The sequence below is a fragment of the Pelophylax lessonae genome, assembly GCF_965119305.1.
Source record: "Pelophylax lessonae genome assembly, chromosome: 9".
NCBI lineage: Eukaryota > Metazoa > Chordata > Amphibia > Anura > Ranidae > Pelophylax > Pelophylax lessonae.
The window spans coordinates 128,908,406-128,928,658 of record NC_138776.1 but is presented as its reverse complement, the minus strand read 5'-3'; the positions used below and the strand labels follow the sequence as shown (position 1 = coordinate 128,928,658).

Below are 20,253 nucleotides of genomic sequence, written 5' to 3'. Positions count from 1 at the left end.
GGGATCCTGTGTAATGATGGGGTAGTATAGGGGAGGAGGGTCCTGTATAATGATGGGGTAGTATAAGGGGGGGGGGGGTATAGAGGAGGAGGGTCCTGTGTAATGATGGGGTAGTATGGATGGGATCCTGTGTAATGATGGAGTAGTATAGGGGAGGGGGTCCTGTGTAATGATGGGGTATTATAGGGGAGGAGGGTCCTGTGTAATGATGGAGTAGTATAGGGGAGGGGGTCCTATGTAATTATGGGGTATTATAGGGGAGGAGGGTCCTGTGTAATGATGGGGTAGTATAGGGGAGGGGGTCCTGTGTAATGATGGGAGTTGTACGGGAGGGGAGGTGTGTGTGTGTGTGTGTGTGTTTTTTGGGATGTTAGGGTGGAAAAAAAAATGACATGGGGGGCACAAGAAAATATTTGCGCAGGGTCCATTCAATATTAAAGATGGGCCTAATTCCTTGCAAAGTAAATTTTCATCACATTCACTAAACTAAGAAAAATTTCAATGGATCAAGTATGCAGATAGGAGTTTTGAATATACTTTGACCTTTCTTATATAAATACTTATTTTAGGCGACAGTCTAAAAGTCCTGAAGCAAGAGATAACAAAGCAGCAATAATTTTCACAAAGAGATCAGCAATAGCATTTCTCCAAGTTCAGCTTGTGTACACCTGTCTTGTAGCAGCCTGTCTGTGTTACTTAGGCATCATGCCCACTAGATGTCGCCATTACAATGAAAAACCCTGCTTACTCATCTACACTGCAGTATGATGGAACTGAAAGATTTGATGATTTTTGCTTTAGTGTAGAAACTACACACACTGTCTTTGAGTTGCTGCTACGAAATGAAAGGACGTGGGAAATAACTCAAATCATAAGGTAGCCTGAAGTGAATGCATTCTTTTTGCCAGCCTGAAAACTTAAGCATCTCAAAGAAGAAGCACTAATAAGAACTCTCTGGGTAACTACTTTTATCTACTGGAACTTGGAAGAAAGACAAAAGCCTATTCTCTTTGACTTGGATGACTAGTTGAGGATATATTTTATGAATGAAACATCACTTAGATGGCCAGCTCACTGAACTGCTGAGCAGCTGGAACCAGACTGCTGAAGAATGACCACCAAGATTGTGGAGGCACTAAAGATGAGCTGGAGGTCACCAAAATGGCTTTAAAAAGACATCAAAGGTGAGTCTCTGAACCAAGAATGTGTACCCAGTTAAAGGTAGATTCTACCTACTCAGGAGAGAGGGCTGCTGAAAATTAAACTCCCATGGTATATGTTGACTGTCACCATCTGGAAAGAGCTGGACCCAGTCATTGGGGGTTTACCCATGGGCAACACAAACCACAATGGTCATCCTCATCAACAACAGCAACATAAAGAGTGACATCAGGTCCTATTTTTTAGAGGACTTGGAGGACCTGAGCACCTCCATCATGATTTCTGGCTCTTTGAACCCGCCTTTGCTGAAGATTGTCCAAGATGCCACCACAATTAGTCCAATGCCCACCTCCAGCTTCCTGAGTGAAAATGACACCCAGTGTGGGGAGCAAATCCTTAATTATGGTCATTTTGAGAAGCTCGTCATAGGAGCCATCCTGTCTCTTATCACTTTGCTGACTATTGCAGGGAATTGCCTAGTTGTCATTTCTGTCTGTTTTGTCAAGAAACTTCGGCAACCTTCAAACTACTTGATCGTGTCGTTGGCTTTGGCTGACTTGTCCGTGGCGATCGCTGTCATGCCCTTTGTCAGTGTCACTGACCTAATCGGGGGGAAATGGATTTTTGGGCACGTTTTTTGCAACGTATTCATTGCCATGGATGTAATGTGCTGCACAGCTTCTATTATGACTTTATGTGTCATTAGCATCGACAGGTAAGACTGCGCCAACGTACACCTGTGTATTGTACCTGCATTATCTTTTTCTTCTGCCAACTATAGTCACCGTGGGGGAGATTTACTAAAACTTAAGCTTGAAAAATCTGATGCAGCTCTGCATAGAAACCAATCTGCTTCCAAGTTTTATTGCCAAAACATAATAAACCAAGTTGAAGTTAGAAGCTGATTGGCTACCATACACAGCTGCACCAAATTCCTAGTACTCCAGTGTAAAGTTCGTAAAACTCCTAAAACCTACTTTGTTTTAGGATTGGTTAGACTTGAGAAGACAGAGAAGCTCTTTTAGTATTTTATTGCTATCTAACCCTCCCTTTTAGGAGGGGTTCTCATTATTCTTGCCCGAGTAACAGAGGAATACTTTAAATACTGCTTCCCCATGATATTAAAAAAAAAAGTGTTTAATGTTAAATATGTTTGAATTGTCTTTGTAACCACCCATCACTGGAAGAGGAAGAGAAGGGAAATTTTAACCAAAGGGCACAGCATTTACGAAGTTTAAAAATCAGAAGTCCTAACCTTTCCCCCACTCCAAATCCAAAGAAAATCCACTCAATCCAAATTTAGGAAGAACGCTGAGCCTGGAGGTCCACTTTAAAGTCCATCTCCAGAAAGCGTAAAAATTATCCCTTGAATTGGGGCTACACCCACAATGCGAAAGTTAATTGCTTGTTTAGGTCTAAGGGACTTGAAGTAGATTTATTTACCCAATGCTCTGCTCCTCTAGACGGCCAGACAAGTCCCTACAGCGTCTACTCCCCTGCACTCCAACAGTCCCTGCAGCATCTTCTCCTATACAGTTCAGCTGTCAAAGGTCTTGATGTAATCAAGACCAATGTGGGGTCCGTAGTCCTGCATTAGACGTCATTAATGTGTGGGACAATCCACCACCAGAGCATGTAGGGGCACAGTATACCAGGAGAGCAATGGACCAGGTAAGGTAAAGTGCTTCTCCTCTCCCCGAGACTAAAAAGCAAAACTCCACTGCATGTGATGATTTTCTGATTTCCCAGAGTTGGGCTTTAAGTGTCTGAGCGGTGGCCTGGTAGCTGCAAATGCCATTGCTAAAATTAACAAAATAGGTCTTCCAAAGGAGTTTGGGTATGGCATTCCTCTCTCAAACTATAGTCAATAGAGAGGAAAGTGACTGGTGGTTGTGGGATACTGCACTTTGCGCTGTTCTTTTGTGGTTATAAAGACTGAAGGTTTTTACCTTCAGACATTCTATGCCTGAAGGTAAAAAACCTTGTGTGCTGCTCCTTCCACAGCCCCCCAACACTAATCTGAGCCCCCTCTCGATCCAGTGCATGGCATGGGAGCCTCAGCTGTCTGGGTATCTCTCTCCTCATTGGCTGTGACACAATAGTGGGAGCTGCTGTCAGTCACACCCAGGGAGCCAATGAGGAGAGAGTGGGGGGCAGGGCCAGTGTGTCTTTTGTGTCTCTGGAGCGAGCATGCACCAGTGTCCCCATAGCAAGCGGCTTGCTATTGGGGGAACTGGTCAAGGGGGAGGAGCCAAGAGTGCCTGCAGGGGACCCAAGAAGAAGGATTCATTCCAAAACCATTGCACAGAGCAGGTAAGTATATATATAATATATATATAATAATATTAATGTTTCATTACACCTTTTGTCTGTATATACTCCTATATATATATATATATTATAGATCCTATTATTATATCCATTCATCCATTAGCGCTGTTTATGTGGTTGATTGGACTGTGATATTTGTATAGTCGATTACACCTTTTTGAACATATATATAATATCACTTTAAATGAACGTGAATTGCATTTTGTCAGTGTGTGTAACTAGAAGAAAAGATTATGACAATATAATGAAGGAGTAAACTTGCAGTGAGCCTGTCAATATACTGTACAGTATATATGATTGCATTGCAAACTTGTTTAATCAAGATCCAGGGCTGTCATCCTTATCCTTCCTTCACTATTTGATGGCATGCAGTTGTGTGCATACAAGATATTCTAATATTTCACTGGCTGCATGCTTCTTACAGGTCAATGAATCAATAAACAGGAATACTGAGGATAGCCCCTGATCTTGCACCAAAAAGTTGGCAATGCAAGTTCCTGTGCTTCTACAGGATACATAGAGGTGCATCCCATAAAATTAGAATATGATCAAAAAGTAAATTTTTCAATTCAAAATGTGAAACTCGTATATTTTTTATAGATTCATTACACACAGAGTTATATATTTCATGCATTTATTTCTTTTAATTTTGATAATTATGGCTTACCGCTGGTAAAACCTCAAAATTCAGTATCTCAGAAAATTAGAATATTACATAAGACCAATGAAAAAAGATTTTTAATACAGAAATGTTGGCTTACTGAAAAGTATGTCCATGTACAGTATAGTATGCACTTAATACTTGGTCCGGGCTTCTTTTGCATGAATTACTGCATCAATGCGGCGTGGCATGGAGGCGATCAGCCTGTGGCATTCCTGAGGTGTTATAGAAGCCCAGGTTGCTTTGATAGTGGCTTTCAGCTCCTCTGCTTTGTTGTGTCTGGTGTCTCTCATCTTCCTCTTTACAATACCCCACAGATTCTCAATGGGGCTTAGGTCAGGCGAGTTTGCTGGCCAATCAAGCTCAGTGATACCATAGTCATTAAACCAGGTATTGGTACTTTTGGCAGTGTGGACAGGTGCCAGGTCCTGCTGGAAAATGAAATCAGCATCTCCATAAAGTTGGTCAGCAGAGGGAATCATGAAGTGCATGAAGGTAGAATTTCCTGGTAGAAGGCTGCTGATTTTGGACTTGATAAAACACAGAGGACCAACACCAGCAGATGACATGGCTCCCCAAATTATCACACTGGACCTCATGCAACTTGGATTCTGTGCCTCTCCACTCTTCCTTCAGACTCTCAGACCTTGATCTCCAAAAGAAATCCAAAATTTTCCACTGTCAGTGATGATTTTGGGGAGCCATGTCATCTGCTGGTGTTGGTTTATCAAGTCCAAAATCAGTGCAGCCCTCTCCCAGAAAATTCTAGAGCACTTTCCCGTGTGCATCACGCCGCCAAACTTAGCAGGTGGCTAGCGCCTGTCGGCCCTGCGCTGCTGTCAGGCCACGTGGGCCCTGGAGGGGGAGCCCACAACTGCAGGAATGCCTATCCGCCTCCACGGAAACAGGCACACAAAGGACAATCGAGTCTGACTCCCGTCCATGTGAGTGTTCACCGGACCCAGCCACCGAATTTGGAAGCTGTCATTAGCCTGGCACTGCTGTACCAATAAATATCGCCTTATCGATAATTTGCATTTTTTATTCTTGTGGGTGATTGTGTAGGCAGGGCCCCAGTGCACTGCATTGCCTGGGCCCTTTAATGCTCTTAAGATGGCACTGGCAGCAATTTGTACAGTGTTTTAAAGAATAAAGGGAGACAGTACAGTTACAATACAATTGAAGACAAGAGGGTTAGTAGGACCCTGCTTACAATTTAAGGCCTCTTGCAAACAGGTGTAAAAAAACGCAGCATATTTTCCTGATTTGAAATGAGATGCATTGCTGTCTATGAAACCATGCACACAGCTGAGTAAAGATACAACGCTGAGTACAGAGCAGTAAAACAAAAATAGAAATTCTTACACATGAGTGCACTGATTTACTCCTATGCGCGTGTTTACTTGTCTCATGTTTAAGCGAGTATAAATAAGAATATTACAATACTGGCACAGTAGTTCTTAACGCCTACACACCTTTACTCGCCTATACTCAACATTACTTAGGTCTTTACACACAGTTTTTTTTACTCAGCCTTTTTATCAACAAGTTCCTGAGTAATCATCAGTAAATTATTACACCCGTGTGCAACTTAAAAATCTTACATTACAACGTAGTTATTTTTATACATTTTTTCAAAATAATACATTCATGTTATACATTCCCTTGAATGTATGTTTGTTTATATATCTATCTTTAAATCTATGTATTATATACTTGCCGAGCACAAATGCTAGGTTCACATCTAAGTGGCTCTGAGCTGCGTTCGTGCGGTAACTGCAGCCCATTCATTTGAATGGGCTGCGGTGCCTGCATTTCATGCAGGAAAGGGTTCTTGCACTTTTTTTAAAATGCAGCCAGAGGGAAATCGCATGGAGCTTTTTTTTTTTTTCCCAGCAACCGAAAACACCCTGGGTATTCCCTGCACATTTGCCCAGGGGTGGTGCGGTTTGGCTGCGGGTAGTTGCAGGTGCAGAAACTGGTGCAATTTACACACTCTCCTGCAGCCGCAACCACCTGTGCAAGTGTTATCCTAGCCTTAACCACTTTACCACCGGAGGATTTTGCTGTCTTACGTCTGGGCCACTTTTTGCGATTCGGCACTGTGCGACTTTAACTGACAATTGCGCGGTCATGCAACGCCGTACCCAAACGAAATTTACGTCCATTTTTTCCCACAAATAGAGCTTTCTTTTGGTGGTATTTGATCACCTGTGCGATTTTACTTTTTGCGCTATAAACAAAAAAAAGAGCGACAATTTTGAAAAAATAACAATATTTTTCACATTTTTTTATATGAAATTCCCCCCCAAAAAATGTAAAAATCAAATTTTTTTATCATTTTAGATCAATTTGTTTTCTGCTACATATTTTTGGTAAAAAAAATCGCAATAAGCGTATTTTGATTGGTTTGAGCAAAAGTTATTGCGTTTACTAACTAAGGGAAAGATTTCTGTCATTTTTGGTGTTTTTTTTTTTAACGAGTAATGGCGGCGATCTGCGATTTTTTCTGCGGGACTGCAACATTGCGGCGGACAGATTGGACCCTTGACTGACATTTTTGACACTTTTGGGGGTACCAGTGACATTACTACAGTAATCAGTGCTATAAATATGCACTGTTACTGTAAAAATTACACTGGCAGGGAAGGGGTTAATTTTATTGGAGAGGGAGGGGTTAATATATGCCTGGTGCTTACTGACATGTGTGTGGGGGGAGGTGACTGAGTGAAACAGGGACAGATCGCAGGTTCAGCTACGCTGAACCCTGCAATCTGACCCTGCCTGTCACTTAGGAGATCCACCCGCTTTGTTTACACAAGCGGGCGGATCTCCAGACTCGATTCCCCGACGATCGGGGAAGAGCAGCGGTGATCGACTCCCGCTGTGACTGAATACAGCGGGAGCGAGCCTCCGGCGGCGCGCACGCGCCGCCGGGAAGGGGGAGTGTCTGCCGACGCAGGTCTACGTCGTCAGACCTACAAGAGCCACTTTGCCGCAGTAGAGCTCTTGTGAGCAGCGGTAAAGTGGTTAAAGCTACAGTCAGTGTTTTTCACCACTATACACTTTTTTATGTGAAACACCCAAAAATTCCTAAGGCTAATGAAGATTTTTTTTGAGTATTCCCTGAAAGCTATGGTACTCTATGATTGGTATCAACACCCAAACAATGTAGTATGTAGTTAGTATTAGGGCCCATGAACACCTATACGTCTATGATTCATCTGCATTTTATTTGTGATTTTCAATTTGCGTTGTAATGAGTTATCACAAGATTCCACACATGCCTCAATGCCTTTTAAAGCATGCTTTTCTGTATTTAAAATACATTTATATATGGAGATAATTCCAGTCTGCTTGCTAGGTCTTGCAACGCATGGAAACCCAGACAATAAAATTGAGCTGTTCATATATTCCAAATTGTGCTGCAAAACAGTACAGAGATGTGAACACCACCTATTTACAAAAGATTATGTCTATGTATACAGGCGTTGTAGTGTGTTGCAATGGTATAGTGTGTATGGGAATTAAACTGTAGTGGGTTTCTTAAAGTGGTCGTAAACTCTGTTACACCACTTATACCTACTGTACAGGTAAACCTATAAAAAGGCTTACCTGTAGGTACTGTAAATATCTCCTAAACCTGCACTATTTAAGAGATATTCAGAGTGCATGCAGCCGGTGACGTCACTGTGCATGCAGCCGGTGACATCATACAGTGAAGGAAGGTACATACAGTACAGGAAGATGGAAGCCCCTCAGCGGTGACAGCATGCCACTGGAGGGCTTTGTTCCAAGGTAAGTTTCTCATAATGTGCTAGTATGCAATGCATACTAGCACATTATGACATTGCCTTGCAGGGAATTTTATTTTTTTTATTTTTTCACTTTTACTACTGCTTTAAGCTTGCCATCGATGGATCTAATTTGGCCACTCCCTGTTGAACTGACCCAATTTTGATCCATCTATGACTGTTCCTGTTTGAGTGGAGTCAATCTAGTGATCAACTCTTCTTGAATGGGACCGCTGGAAAATTTGTATTCGATGCGCACATGCACCCAGTCCAGGATACTGTGAATAGAGCCTCTTTACTTTTGCTCAAATCTATTTCATGGTCCCCAGGCATGACCCTGTAGACTGTTCCAGACTACCTTTACGTGTGCTAAATCCTGCTTCATGGTCCCCAGCTATGAACCTTTAAGGGCCATGCACACTATAAGATTTTCTGAAGACTTTTTCCTTCAGATTTACCTTTTCTATGTAGTGCAAGGGCCTGCTAGATTGCATACAAATTGAAAGTGTTTAGGTTTGACCTCATATTATATGGTTTTAGTAAATCTAAAGGAAAAAGTCTTCAGAAAATCTTATAGTGTGTATGGCCCATTAGACTGTCCCAGTCTACCTGTTAGTTGTGCTGATGTTACTGAACAAGAAGTGTCCGGTGCTAGCAATACCTAACATGTAGAGGAGCCCATACCACCCCAATCCCCCTCCTGGTACCAGTTCTACAAGCAAATAAAATGTAAAAAGGCATCCCCTAAACCAGGGGTGTCAAACTCAATTCCATTGTGGGCCACATCAGCATTATGAGTGAGAAAACATAAATAATCAATCGCCTAGGACTCTAAGGCCACATCAGCATTATGGCTGCCCTCAAAGGGCCGGTTGTATCTGTAAGACTATGTATGCAGAGTTCAAGAGTGTGCTACATACAACATGCAGAGTTCAGAGTGCCTAACATACAGATTGCAGAGTTTAGGAGTATGCTACATATATAGTGCAGGGTTCAGGAGTATGCTATGTACAGAGGGCAGGGTTTAGGGTTTGTATATTGAGTGTAGTGGTCAGAAGTGTGCTACGTACAGAGTACAAAGTTCAGGGGTATGCTGTATACAGGGTGCAGGGATGAGGAGTGCGCTACATACAGACTGCAGGGTTCAACTGTCTTTTATAGGCTGCCCTAATCTCACTTTCACCTCTCCTCCTCAGCTCTGAACTCTGCACCACTCTCCCCCATCCCCCTCTTCTGAACACATCTCCCTCCACAGCTCTCATCTACCCCTCTAAAAATTGCCTGGCCCTACCTGCAGCAGATTTCATGCTCCACCTCAATGGGGGGATCTGAGGGAGAAAGGGGGGGCTGAAAGGGCTCTAAGGGCTTGTTTAGATGTGCGGCTATCACTTTCATTGTGCATTTGAGAAGGCGATATGTCACCTCTGTGTTACCTATTTTAAATCACTGATCTGCGGCTGTGTGCATTGCACGCAGGTTCAGCCAGACTCAGTTCCATTCAATATTTTCCACAAAACAAAGTATCAAGCCATTGCACGTGTACAGCCCTGAGCAGTTGCCTCTTCTTTCTCAGGTGAAAAGTCAGGGGAGGGGGGGGGGGGGTCGCAGTCATCCCTGTCAGTGGGGAGCAGGACAAGCGGCCAGATTGCCAGTGCACCCCCCCCCCTCAACACGGCTTCTGGGGCACTTTCCCCTTCTGCCCCCCCCCTCCCCACTAGTCCTGGCTCTGTTGGTGAGATTCACCCCTCCATTTGTATTGGTGACCAATGTCACTGAAGCAGAAAATGAGAGGAAATCAAAAATGTTAGATTCATCCCCAAATCAAAAGGTGAAGGAAAATCTTCCAATGGCGATATCTGTTCCAGGGTCAGCTAAGTGGGAAATTCCTCTCACTTTAAATGTCTCTTCTGCAATAAAGAACCTGCCTGTTATTTGTAAAACAAATAGGGTCTATTGGGTAAACTGTCTGGCCGGCTGGATAACCTGACCACTGAAGACCTATGCTGTGTTCCTGGAGGTCTCAGCCAGAAAATCTTTTCTTTTCCTAAAACAGGAAGGAGAATATTTACACACACGGGCCATGTGCCTCCGGTAAGCTCTAGGTCATTTTAAACAATTCAATCTTTTTTGTATGGTAGGGCCAAGAATATTTTTTTTAAACCTTCTTTGGAAACCTCAGCTCTGGCTTTGCACGCAATTCGATAGAGACGCTCTTTGGATTTCCCAGTCCACTGGCAGTGATACTAGCTAAAAAGAAACCACTGCTTGGTAAATCCTTGTCTGTTAGGCTATGTTCAGATGTGTAAGGTTTGCTATACTAACAGTATATCCCCCGCACCAAATGGACCACAAAAAGAACCTGGGTTTTAAATTGAGGTAATTATGAATGTGCAGCTGCTATAGTAAAAGGGTGAATAGGGAGTATGTATAGCCACTAGTGAAGGGGCTACCTATAGCACTTGCTTAATAATAATACAGATTTGTGCTTTCAATAATAAATTATAAAATAAATGTATAAACAATAAAGTGCCAACAGTGCATCAATATTACAATCAATTGTGTACACAAAATAAATACAATATAGGCAAATAGTTTAGTGTATTTAAATAATCCAGTTCAGTTTAAAGTGCATGAGACGTGTCAGGTGCTCGTGTCTCATTAGTGCTCAATAAAGTTCATAATTAAAGGTGACTTTTGTGTAGGCAGTTCAAAGATTTTCCTTGGTGCAATATGAAGAAATAAGTAAAGTGCATGTGCTCTGTGCCTGGCCTCCAAATCAGCCTTGTGGTAATGATCGTTCTCCACCCAAAGGGTAGTAAAATTGGCTCACTCGCCAGAGAGAATGGGTCTTATATGCCTTATGCCATACGCTTATTGCAATTTTATTTTTATTTTTTTTTACCAAAAAAATGTAGTAGAATACAAATTGGCCTATAATTATGAAAAAATTTGATTTTACATTTTTTTTTTTGGGAATGTTATATAGCAGAAAGTAAAAAATATTGTTTTTTTTTCAAAACTGTTGTTCTTTTTTTTGTTTATAGCGCAAAAAAAAAAAAAAAAAATCAAATACCACCAAAAGAAAGCTCTATTTGTGGGAAAAAAAGGAAGTCAATTTTATTTGGCTATAGCGTCGCACGACCGCGCAATTGTCCGTTAACCACTTGCTGACCACTCACATTGAGCGTACTGCGGCAAAGTGGTTCGTTATCGCCCAGCGACGTATGTCTACGTCGCTGGACTCCTCCCTTTGTGGGCGGCGCGCGCGCGCCGCCCACGCCTCGCTCCCACTGTATTCAGCCACAGCGGGAGTCGGGCCAGGGGAGGAGCGGCGGTGATCACCGCCGCTCTTCCCCGATCGTCGGGGATCGAGTGTGGAGATCCGCCCCGCTTGTGTAAACAAAGCGGGCGGATCTCCTAAGTGACAGGCAGGGTCAGATTGCAGGATTCAGCATAGCTGAACCTGCGATCTGTCCTTGTGTCACACAGTCCCCTCCCCCCACACACGTCAGTAAGCACCAGGCATACATTAACCCCTTGATCACCAATAAAAGTTAACCCCTTCCCTGCCAGTGTCTTTTTTACAGTAACAGTGCATATTTATAGCACTGATTACTGTAGTAATGTCACTGGTACCCTTCAAAAGTGTCAAAAATGTCAGTCAAGGATCTGATCTGTCCGCCGCAATGTCGCAGTCCCGCAAAAAAAATCGCAGATCGCCGCCAGATCGCCGCCATTACTAGTTAAAAAAAAACAATAAAAATTATATACATTTTCCGTAGTTAGTAGCTGCGATAACTTTTGTGCAAACCAATCAAAATACGCTTATTGCGATTTTTTTTTTTTTGCCAAAAATATATAGCAGAAAACAAATTGGCCTAAAATGTTAAAAAGTTTTGATTTTTACATTTTTTTGGGGGGGAATTTCATATAAAAAAATGTGAAAAATATTGTTATTTTTTCAAAATTGTTGCTCTTTTTTTGTTTATAGCGCAAAAAGTAAAAATTTCACAGGTGATCGAATACCACCAAAAGAAAGCTCTATTTGTGGGGGGAAAAAAAGACATAAATTTAATTTGGGTACAGCATCGCATAACTGCACAATTTTCCGTTAAAATAATGCAGAATATGGCCTGGTCAGGAATGGGGTAAATTCTTCCGGTCTTAAAGCGGTTAAAAATACGCTCATTGAGAATTTTTTTGTCAAAGACATGTAGCTAAATACATTTTGGCCTAAATATATGACAACAATTGAATATATTGGATATTTTTTAACTGTCAAAGTAGAAAAATATTGTTATTTTTTCAAAATTGTCGCATTTTTTTATTAATATCGCAAATAATGAAAAGCGCAGAGGTGATCAAATACCACCAAAAGAAAGCTCTGTTTGTGGAAAAAAAAGGACGTAAATTTCGTTTGGGTACGGCGTTGCATGACCGCGCAGGAAAATCCTCCGGTCCTAAAGTGGTTAAAGTAACGCAGTGCCGAATTGCAACAAATGGCCTGGTCGTTAAGGCGGAAAATCTTCCAGTCCAGAAGTGGTTAAAAACCTATATCCACTGAATACAAAAATGCTCCCTTGAAGTGGGGCTGCCTCAGGCTTTAAGGGAGGATTTTTGATTTCCCCGAAGTTCAGCTTTAAATATCACTGTGTTCTGCAGAAGAGCCCAGCTTGTGTCTGCAGTTCCTTTCCCAGATATTAATCCATAAAAAACCCACAGGCATTGTTGAGTGATGGCAGAAATAAAGCCGAGTGGTCCATCCCATCGAATCTGCACTTTCTTTTCTTTTTTTTTCTTTTTTTTAACTTTTTTGTCTGAGTATAGATTTATGTTTGTGAACAGCGATCAGATCTGATGCCTGTCCTCTTCCCCAAGCACCATCATTATCAGAGGGCTCCCTCCTAATGAATAAGTATTCTTTCCATTACTATCTACTAATGTAACCCAGAAGTGCACATATACCATTTATCTAATTTATTATATGTACATTTCTGCTTGGATAATATATGCAGATAAAAGGCTTTGTTGGTTAATGTGTCTGGGATGTGCAGAGCAAATGTTCTTCGCCTGGGATGTAAAGTGAGATGTATGATTCTGTCATTAAGGATTATTTATTGAAAGACGCACTGGAGGAAGGCTGGGAAACCAAAAATCCCCTGAAATTGTCATTTTGTCAGCCATGGTAAGTAATCAATGGTAAGTGCAGGACTGGGTCACATATAAAGAAAATTCATCCCATATTCTGATGTGAGGATGCAGAAGGTGTTGGAAGTTTGTAAAAAAAAATGTAATTACAAGAAATTCTAGAAATGTTGTATGTGCAGTTATAGGTTACATTGAAATTTCACTGCTTTAACCTGGACCATATTTTATATACCACTGCAAAGCCCTTGTTACTTTTTATCTTAGTTCAATAACTAATTCTGCCACGTAAGTTTTTACCCCCTTAATGCCCAGCCCATTTTTTGCGATGCGGCACTGCGTTATTTTAACTGACAGTTGCGCGGTCCTGCGGCACTGTACTCAAAAAAAATTTATGTATTTTTTTCCCCACAAATAGAGCTTTCTTTTGGTGTTATTTGATCACCTCTGCGGGTTTTTATTTTTGTGATATAAACAACAACAAAAAAAAAACGACAGTTTTGAAAAAAAAAAAAAATATTTTTTTTACTTTCTGCTATAAAACACATCCAATAAAAAAAAATTAAAAAAATTCAAATTTCTTCATCAATTTAGACCAATATGTATTCTTCTACATATTTTTGGTAAAAAAAATTCCAGTAAGCGTATAGTGATTGGTTTGCGCAAAAGTTATCACATCTATAAACTATGGGATATTTTTATGCCACTTGTATTTATTTATTTATTTATTTTTCCTACTAATAGCGTTTTTTTTTTTTTTTTTTATTTTAGCAAGATTGCGGCAGACAAATCAGACACCTAACTGACACTTTTGACACTTTTTTGGGGACCAGTGACATTATTATAGTGATCAGTGTTAAAAATATGCACTGTTAATGTACTAATGACACTGGCAGGGAAGGGGTCCACACCCGGGGCGATCAAAGGGTTAAATGTGTCCCTAGGGGGTGCTTGCTAACTGTGCAGGGGGTTACTCTGACTGGGGGAAGACAGAGATCCGTGTTCCTGTTTAGCAGAAACATCTCTATCTTCTCCCCTGACACAACGGTGATCTGCCTTGTTCACATAGGCAGACTGCCATTCTAAACAAGCAAAAAGTTGGGGGAGCAAACCCTGAACATGTATTTCTAAAGCTGGTGCAGCTATGAACCAAGCGACATGCATATTAAAAAAGAATAGCGCACACATGCAAAAGAAATGACTATCAAATATGAAGACAATCCATAAATAAAAATGGAGATTTGGTCCCACCATATGGCCATATCGTGCTCAAGCCCACCACTACGTCAAAGTACCCCATTGTCAGTGGGTCCTACACTATCCATAAAAAAGGATGAATCCAGCCTCTCTAACCCTTGGAGACAACACTCCTTGCTGGGAGAGATGTGCTAATGCACTACAAGGGACTCCTCCTATATCTACTTGATAGTGGACACTGATAGAGTACAGGTGTGTGTGGGGGGGTGGGCGGGGTGGGGTGCTCAACCCCAGAAGTCTGGTCAGACCGAATACATAATAAACAAGCCATTCTGCCTCTCTCGGGAAAGATTGGCAGGTCCCGCTGATTGGCACCTGCTGTGTCCAATCACAGCGGGAGCGGGTCTCCGGCAGCACACACACGCCTCAAACCAGGAAGAAGATGCGATGTACAGGTACATCGGTTCACCAGTCGGGCCACCCTGCCAAAGTAAATGTGCGGTGGGCGGTCTGGAAGCAGTTATAGGATAAATGTGAGAAGTCAAAAAAACAAACCTAAATACTCACCCATATGGCTGCAACATCAGTCTGATGCTGCAGCTGTCCCCTTCCGCCTCTAAGCCTGGGAACTGAGCGATCAGTCATGCCCCATACACACGTGCAGATTATCTGAAGACTTTTGTCTGCAGACTTACCAAAACCATATAATATGAGATCAAACCTAAACACTTTCAATTTGTATGCAATCCGGCAGGCCCTTGCACTACATAGAAAAGGTAAGTCTGCAGACAAAAGTCTGCAGATAATCTGCACGTGTGTATGGGGCATCACTGTTCTCTGCTCTGCCCCTCCAGCTCTCGCTGGAGAGCTGGGCAGGAGAGAGGGTGAGAGTGGCTGGCTCAGGCTCTCAGCAGCGTGCTGAGAGGCTAAGACAGCTTCTGGTCAGACATCTGGGTGGATCCAGATATTATTGTCAGGATACTCTCAAAGTCTGGAGCAACTCTGTAACATCAACCAACAAGGAACTTTAGCCTGCTTGCGGCTGATTCTGGGTCACACAGGAGTGCACAAGTAAGTGCACGCCTTTGATCTACATAAGAAGTATGGCAAAACAAGCTTTGCCCATACTTCTGTTTTAAAATATCTTTTCTATGAATCAGTTATTTTCAGTGTCAGGTTCTTTTTTGCTGATAGATTTTTTGCTCAGGTATGGTGCAATTATGCATGGCAGACTTTACTTTCAGGACTGTTCGCACGTGACTTATACAAACTGGACTCTTGTTGTTTGTCATCATATTCCTTGTGTAGCACTGCCCCCTTGGGAGCTGCTGAGTGTGGATGCCCCTGGGTTACCCATAGCAACAGTCCGTAAAAACGTATCACTTTAAGACTTGGCTCAGACAAGGAACAGTCCAGGGGATTTGTTTTTTGTGTTTTATTTTAGAACTTGGATGGGGGAAGGGATGAGTGGGATACTCCAACTTGAACTATGCTCAATTTCTGAGGACACTAACTGTAATGAGTGCGGCAAGGCCGCTGCTTCATCTTACCACTGAAGTGAAGTAGAAAATAGGTTCCTGACTGAATTTCTCTTCAGGGTCGTGACTTGCCACCCCCTTTCTCACTTCCTGTGCATGCTTGTCCACTGACTCTCCACTGGAGCGGTCCCCTTCCTGGGCAGACCCCTGGCAAGCTTCCCGGTACTCACGGACACTGTTTTTCCCTGGGTTGCTCTGCCTTCAGCTCCACTTGTCAGTATCCTGGACCTCCTAGCTCAGCATCACACACTGTTTCACTAGGCCGACTGCCTGTGACCACCTTCCTTGCTGACAGGAGGAGAGACAAACCGCAACCCTCCTCCTGGGACCTGGCTTACTGCCCAAAGACGCCCTGTCACATGTGCCCCTGGCTTTTATGACCTATCCCAGGATGCACCACTCTTGTGCCCTCCCACTGGGAGAGCCACAAAAGCCTGTGTCACTGGCTGGGTTTCCTCCACTGTCCAACAGGCTCCCCTATTGGATACAGTGGGGACACTCCCTCAGACCAGTTGAATCACACCCTGGACACATGCAACAGACAGAACTACTGATCAGGCTGCTCCCCTGATAAGCAGATGAAGAAAAACAATGCCTTTACCTAGCACCTACCTAGGCAGGTGCTACACTTGTTACAATGCACAGTTTGAGTGAGTGATCACAGGAACAGCAGACACTAAGAAAATAAATCCTTCTGCCTGTAGCAAAATGACAACTAATGACCTATCCAGCCAAAGCACAGTCACCTTATTAGAGCTCGTCAACTTCTTTTCTAATTCAACAAGGTACAATTTAAAAAAAAAAACTATTGTTTTAAATGATTACATGCCATGAATATATAGGTAAACACTTGCAAAATTACTGATAGGTTTCACTTTCTGTACAATTTATTGAATACAGGCTACCGCTAGTGATCTTCTAAAAATGCTAGTTGTTTGGGTGTTCTTCTAAAAATGCTAGTTGTCTGGGTGTTCTTCTAAAAATGCTAGTTGTCTGGGTGTTCTTCTAAAAATGATAGTTGTCTGGGTGTTCTGTTGACATAGGCATGTGCAGGGGGTGTGCCAGTTATGCCTTTGCAAGCCCCTATCGCTATGTGCGGCACTGACTTCCTCTACTGCCTGAACTTCTTTCTGTGTTAGCTCCCCCCCGCCATGCAGTGCTGCTGGCTTCCCTTGTCTCCTCTTCCCTGGCTGCTGCGTGGGATGTTTCAGGATGGAGAGTGGGTGAAGGGGCTAGTAAATATGTAATTTACCGGCCCCTTTCCTTTCTAAATAAACACAGTGAATCCACTCGCTCACTGTGTTCATTCATAACTGAAGCATAGTAAACTGTGTTTACAATGCTTTACTTTGTGAATGAACAGGAAGCCACTCAGCACAGAGCACTTCACATTCGTTCACTGCCCCAGAGGCAAGCCATAACTCCCAGTTGTTTGTTGCTTAGAAAATATTGAAGGCAACAGGAGAAAGAAAAGTAAAATCTCCATGTGAGATCAGCAATGGTGAAATAGTAACAAGAATGCAAGTGTGGCATTATTTTACTTTGCTTGCAGAAATATGACATGTTTGTGCTGCTTAAGGCTCAGTTTAAACTACTGCGACCTGAAAGTCACGCGACTTACAGTGCGACTTTGCCAGGCGACTTCCTGGCAATTTTCTGGTGACTTGATGCAAATTGAGTACTACTTCGATGCAAATTTGTGGCAACTTTCATGCCATACGACTTTGGCCAATAAGAACATCAGCTATTGTGATCCTCATAGTCTAGCACTTGCATGCTCTGGATACCATTGCAAAATCTGCAGCAGTCTTGTCTTGTGCAGGCATGCAGAGATAACAGCTTACAGGAAGGTGTACTGCCGATCTGTGGGAGGGGCTACATTGCAGGGAATGCCTGGGTAATCCTCTTGTAATGTCAGATTTAAATCACATCAATATAGATGAGGATCCAACTTGGAGGCGGCTTCTAATAATGTGTTTGGGCATACGTCAGAAAGAAGTCACCTTGAGGTAGTACAGGAACTACTTCATTGACTAACATGGGATTTCACATATCATGCGACTTGGGGTCTCACAAGTCAGATCCCAACTTGCGGCAGTGTGAACTGAGCACATTCAAAGAGACATGGTGAAAAGCTGTGCACTCTAAAGGCCCCTCCAGACGTTTGCGTTCTGTTGCAGTCTGTTACTAGTATGTGCGCTCACGTGCAGTATTTTGTGCATTAATGTGTTGCCCTAAGTCAGGGGTGTCAAACTCAATTTCATCACAGGCCACATCAGCATTATGGTTGCCCTCAAAGGGCCGGTTATATCTGTAAGATTAGATGTCCAGAGCACCCCACGCCCCCTTACACCCTTATATGAGAGGTTAAGAGCTCCCCACCATCAGAAGTCGAGTCACCCACCCTTCCTTACATCAAAAAGCACCCCCCTTACCTTGTTCTGCTGCCAGGAAGAAGATGCAGGTGTATCTGGGAGGAAGAAAGTACAGGGTTGGGAGGAGGACCAGAGGAGGGCTGGAGCAAGCTTCCAGAGTCTGCTGAATGCTGAGACCAGGGGAGGCAGAGGCAAGGTGGTGTTGTGGCTGCACAGAGAGTTGCAGGATCTGTAGGAGGAGTTCTGCCCTCCTCTCTGCTGTGGACTGCTGAGAAGGGGGTGGGCAAAGATGAGCCTTTCTGAAGCTGCACAGAGAAGCGCTGGATCTGGCAAAGGATTTCTGTCTCCTCTGCTGCCGACTACTGAGACTGGGGGGGGGGGGGGGTTCTGCAGCTGCAGGAGAGGTGCAATGGCACATGAAATAGCCTGGGGGGCTGCAATTGGCCCGCGGGCCTTGTGTTTGACACACGTGCCCTAAGTCAATTTGAATTGGCTACTAATGCATGGCAACTGAAAAAACAGACCAGAACAGGTAGATTCAGGCTACTGTACTTATTTGTTGGGGTGCCATTCATTCATAGTGCAGTCATTTCCCTGCATTTTACTTCAATTCATAGATGTACAGCAAGCCTACATCAGAGATGGTAAGTGGCAGCAGAAGACAATATTATCTAAAAACTGATGCTGCATGCTTCTCTCTAATCCCCCGCATTTCAACCACAGCCCTCACCCCTCTATTACATCCTTCTCGCACCCTCTTTTCTCTTTCTTTTTTACTTATAATGCATAAAATGCATCATATTACAATGATCTGTGTTAAACTAAAGTGGACCTATTATAAGATTTATTTGCTCTTGTTAAGTGAATACAAATGAAGTATACCACTTAAAGATATTTATTACCTCTCACTAAGATCACAGTATTCTCTTGATGATGCCTTTGTCTGCTTTACTGCTTAGAAGTACGGTGCCATTTTTGTCCAGGCATCATGCAACTTCCAAGGTCATCTTCCTGGACTGGAATGCTGCCTCTGCAATGACACAAGCCTTGTATCTGTGCAGTTCTTGGCTATTAGTGTTGGGTAAGCAGTTCGGCCCAAACATCACCCTTTTGGTGATCACCCGAATTTGCGGGGCACTCAGTGAGATGTTCACTCCTTGAGTGCCCCACAATGCTGGTCAGGTGCAAGGCTTTGCCCATTTAGGGCACAGAACACTGCCAGAGCCCTGATTGGACAAAGTCATGATGACTTTGCCCAATCATGGCTCAGTGCTCATAGTCCCACCCCACACTTTAAAAGGTTCCTTCTCACATGAACATTTTGCAGTGTCTTTTTGGGTGGAGATAGATAGAGCAAGGCTTAGTTAGCTACTAGCTAGTTAGTGTGTCATTATAAATCTGGTTGTAGAGTGTTAGTGTAGTGTGAGTGTAGAGTGTCAGTGTAGTGTGAGTATAGTGTAGTGTCAGTGTAGTTTGAGTGTAGTGTTAGTGTAGTGGTGGGCAGTGAGTATAGTGTAGTGTTAATGTAGTGTCAGTGTAGTGTGAGTATAGTGTAGTGTCAGTGTAGTGTAAGTGTAGTGTTAGTGTCGGGGTGGGCAGTGAGTATAGTGTAGTGTTAATGTAGTGTCAGTGTAGAGTGTCAGTGTAGTGTGAGTGTAGAGTGTCAGTGTAGTGTGAGTATAGTGTAGTGTCAGTGTAGTTTGAGTGTAGTGTTAGTGTAGTGGTGGGCAGTGAGTATAGTGTAGTGTTAATGTAGTGTCAGTGTAGTGTGAGTATAGTGTAGTGTCAGTGTAGTGTAAGTGTAGTGTTAGTGTCGGGGTGGGCAGTGAGTATAGTGTAGTGTTAATGTAGTGTCAGTGTAGAGTGTCAGTGTAGTGTGAGTATAGTGTCGTGTGAGTGTAGTGTTAGTGTATTGTGGGTACAGTGTGAGTATAGTGTAGTGTTAATGTAGTGTCAGGGTAGTGTGTCAGTGTAGTGTGAGTGTGGTGTAGTGTTTAACAGCATTACATTACATTTAGTGCTGTATATACTTTTTTGTTTTTTTGCTGCAA

The 20,253-nt window shown here is 42.9% G+C and overlaps 1 protein-coding gene across 2 annotated transcripts in view; it reads left to right on the top strand.

Moving 5' to 3' along the window:
- Positions 1 to 811: 811 nt before the first annotated feature.
- HTR7 (5-hydroxytryptamine receptor 7) overlaps positions 812 to 20,253 on the top strand; it is a 265,204-nt gene continuing 245,762 nt past the window's right edge. For both annotated transcript variants that reach the window (XM_082268325.1, XM_082268324.1), the window contains exon 1: positions 812 to 1,876. In XM_082268325.1, coding sequence (XP_082124451.1) covers positions 1,350 to 1,876 — 527 coding nt within the window. In that variant the 5' untranslated portion in view covers positions 812 to 1,349. The remainder of the gene's footprint in view (positions 1,877 to 20,253) is intronic.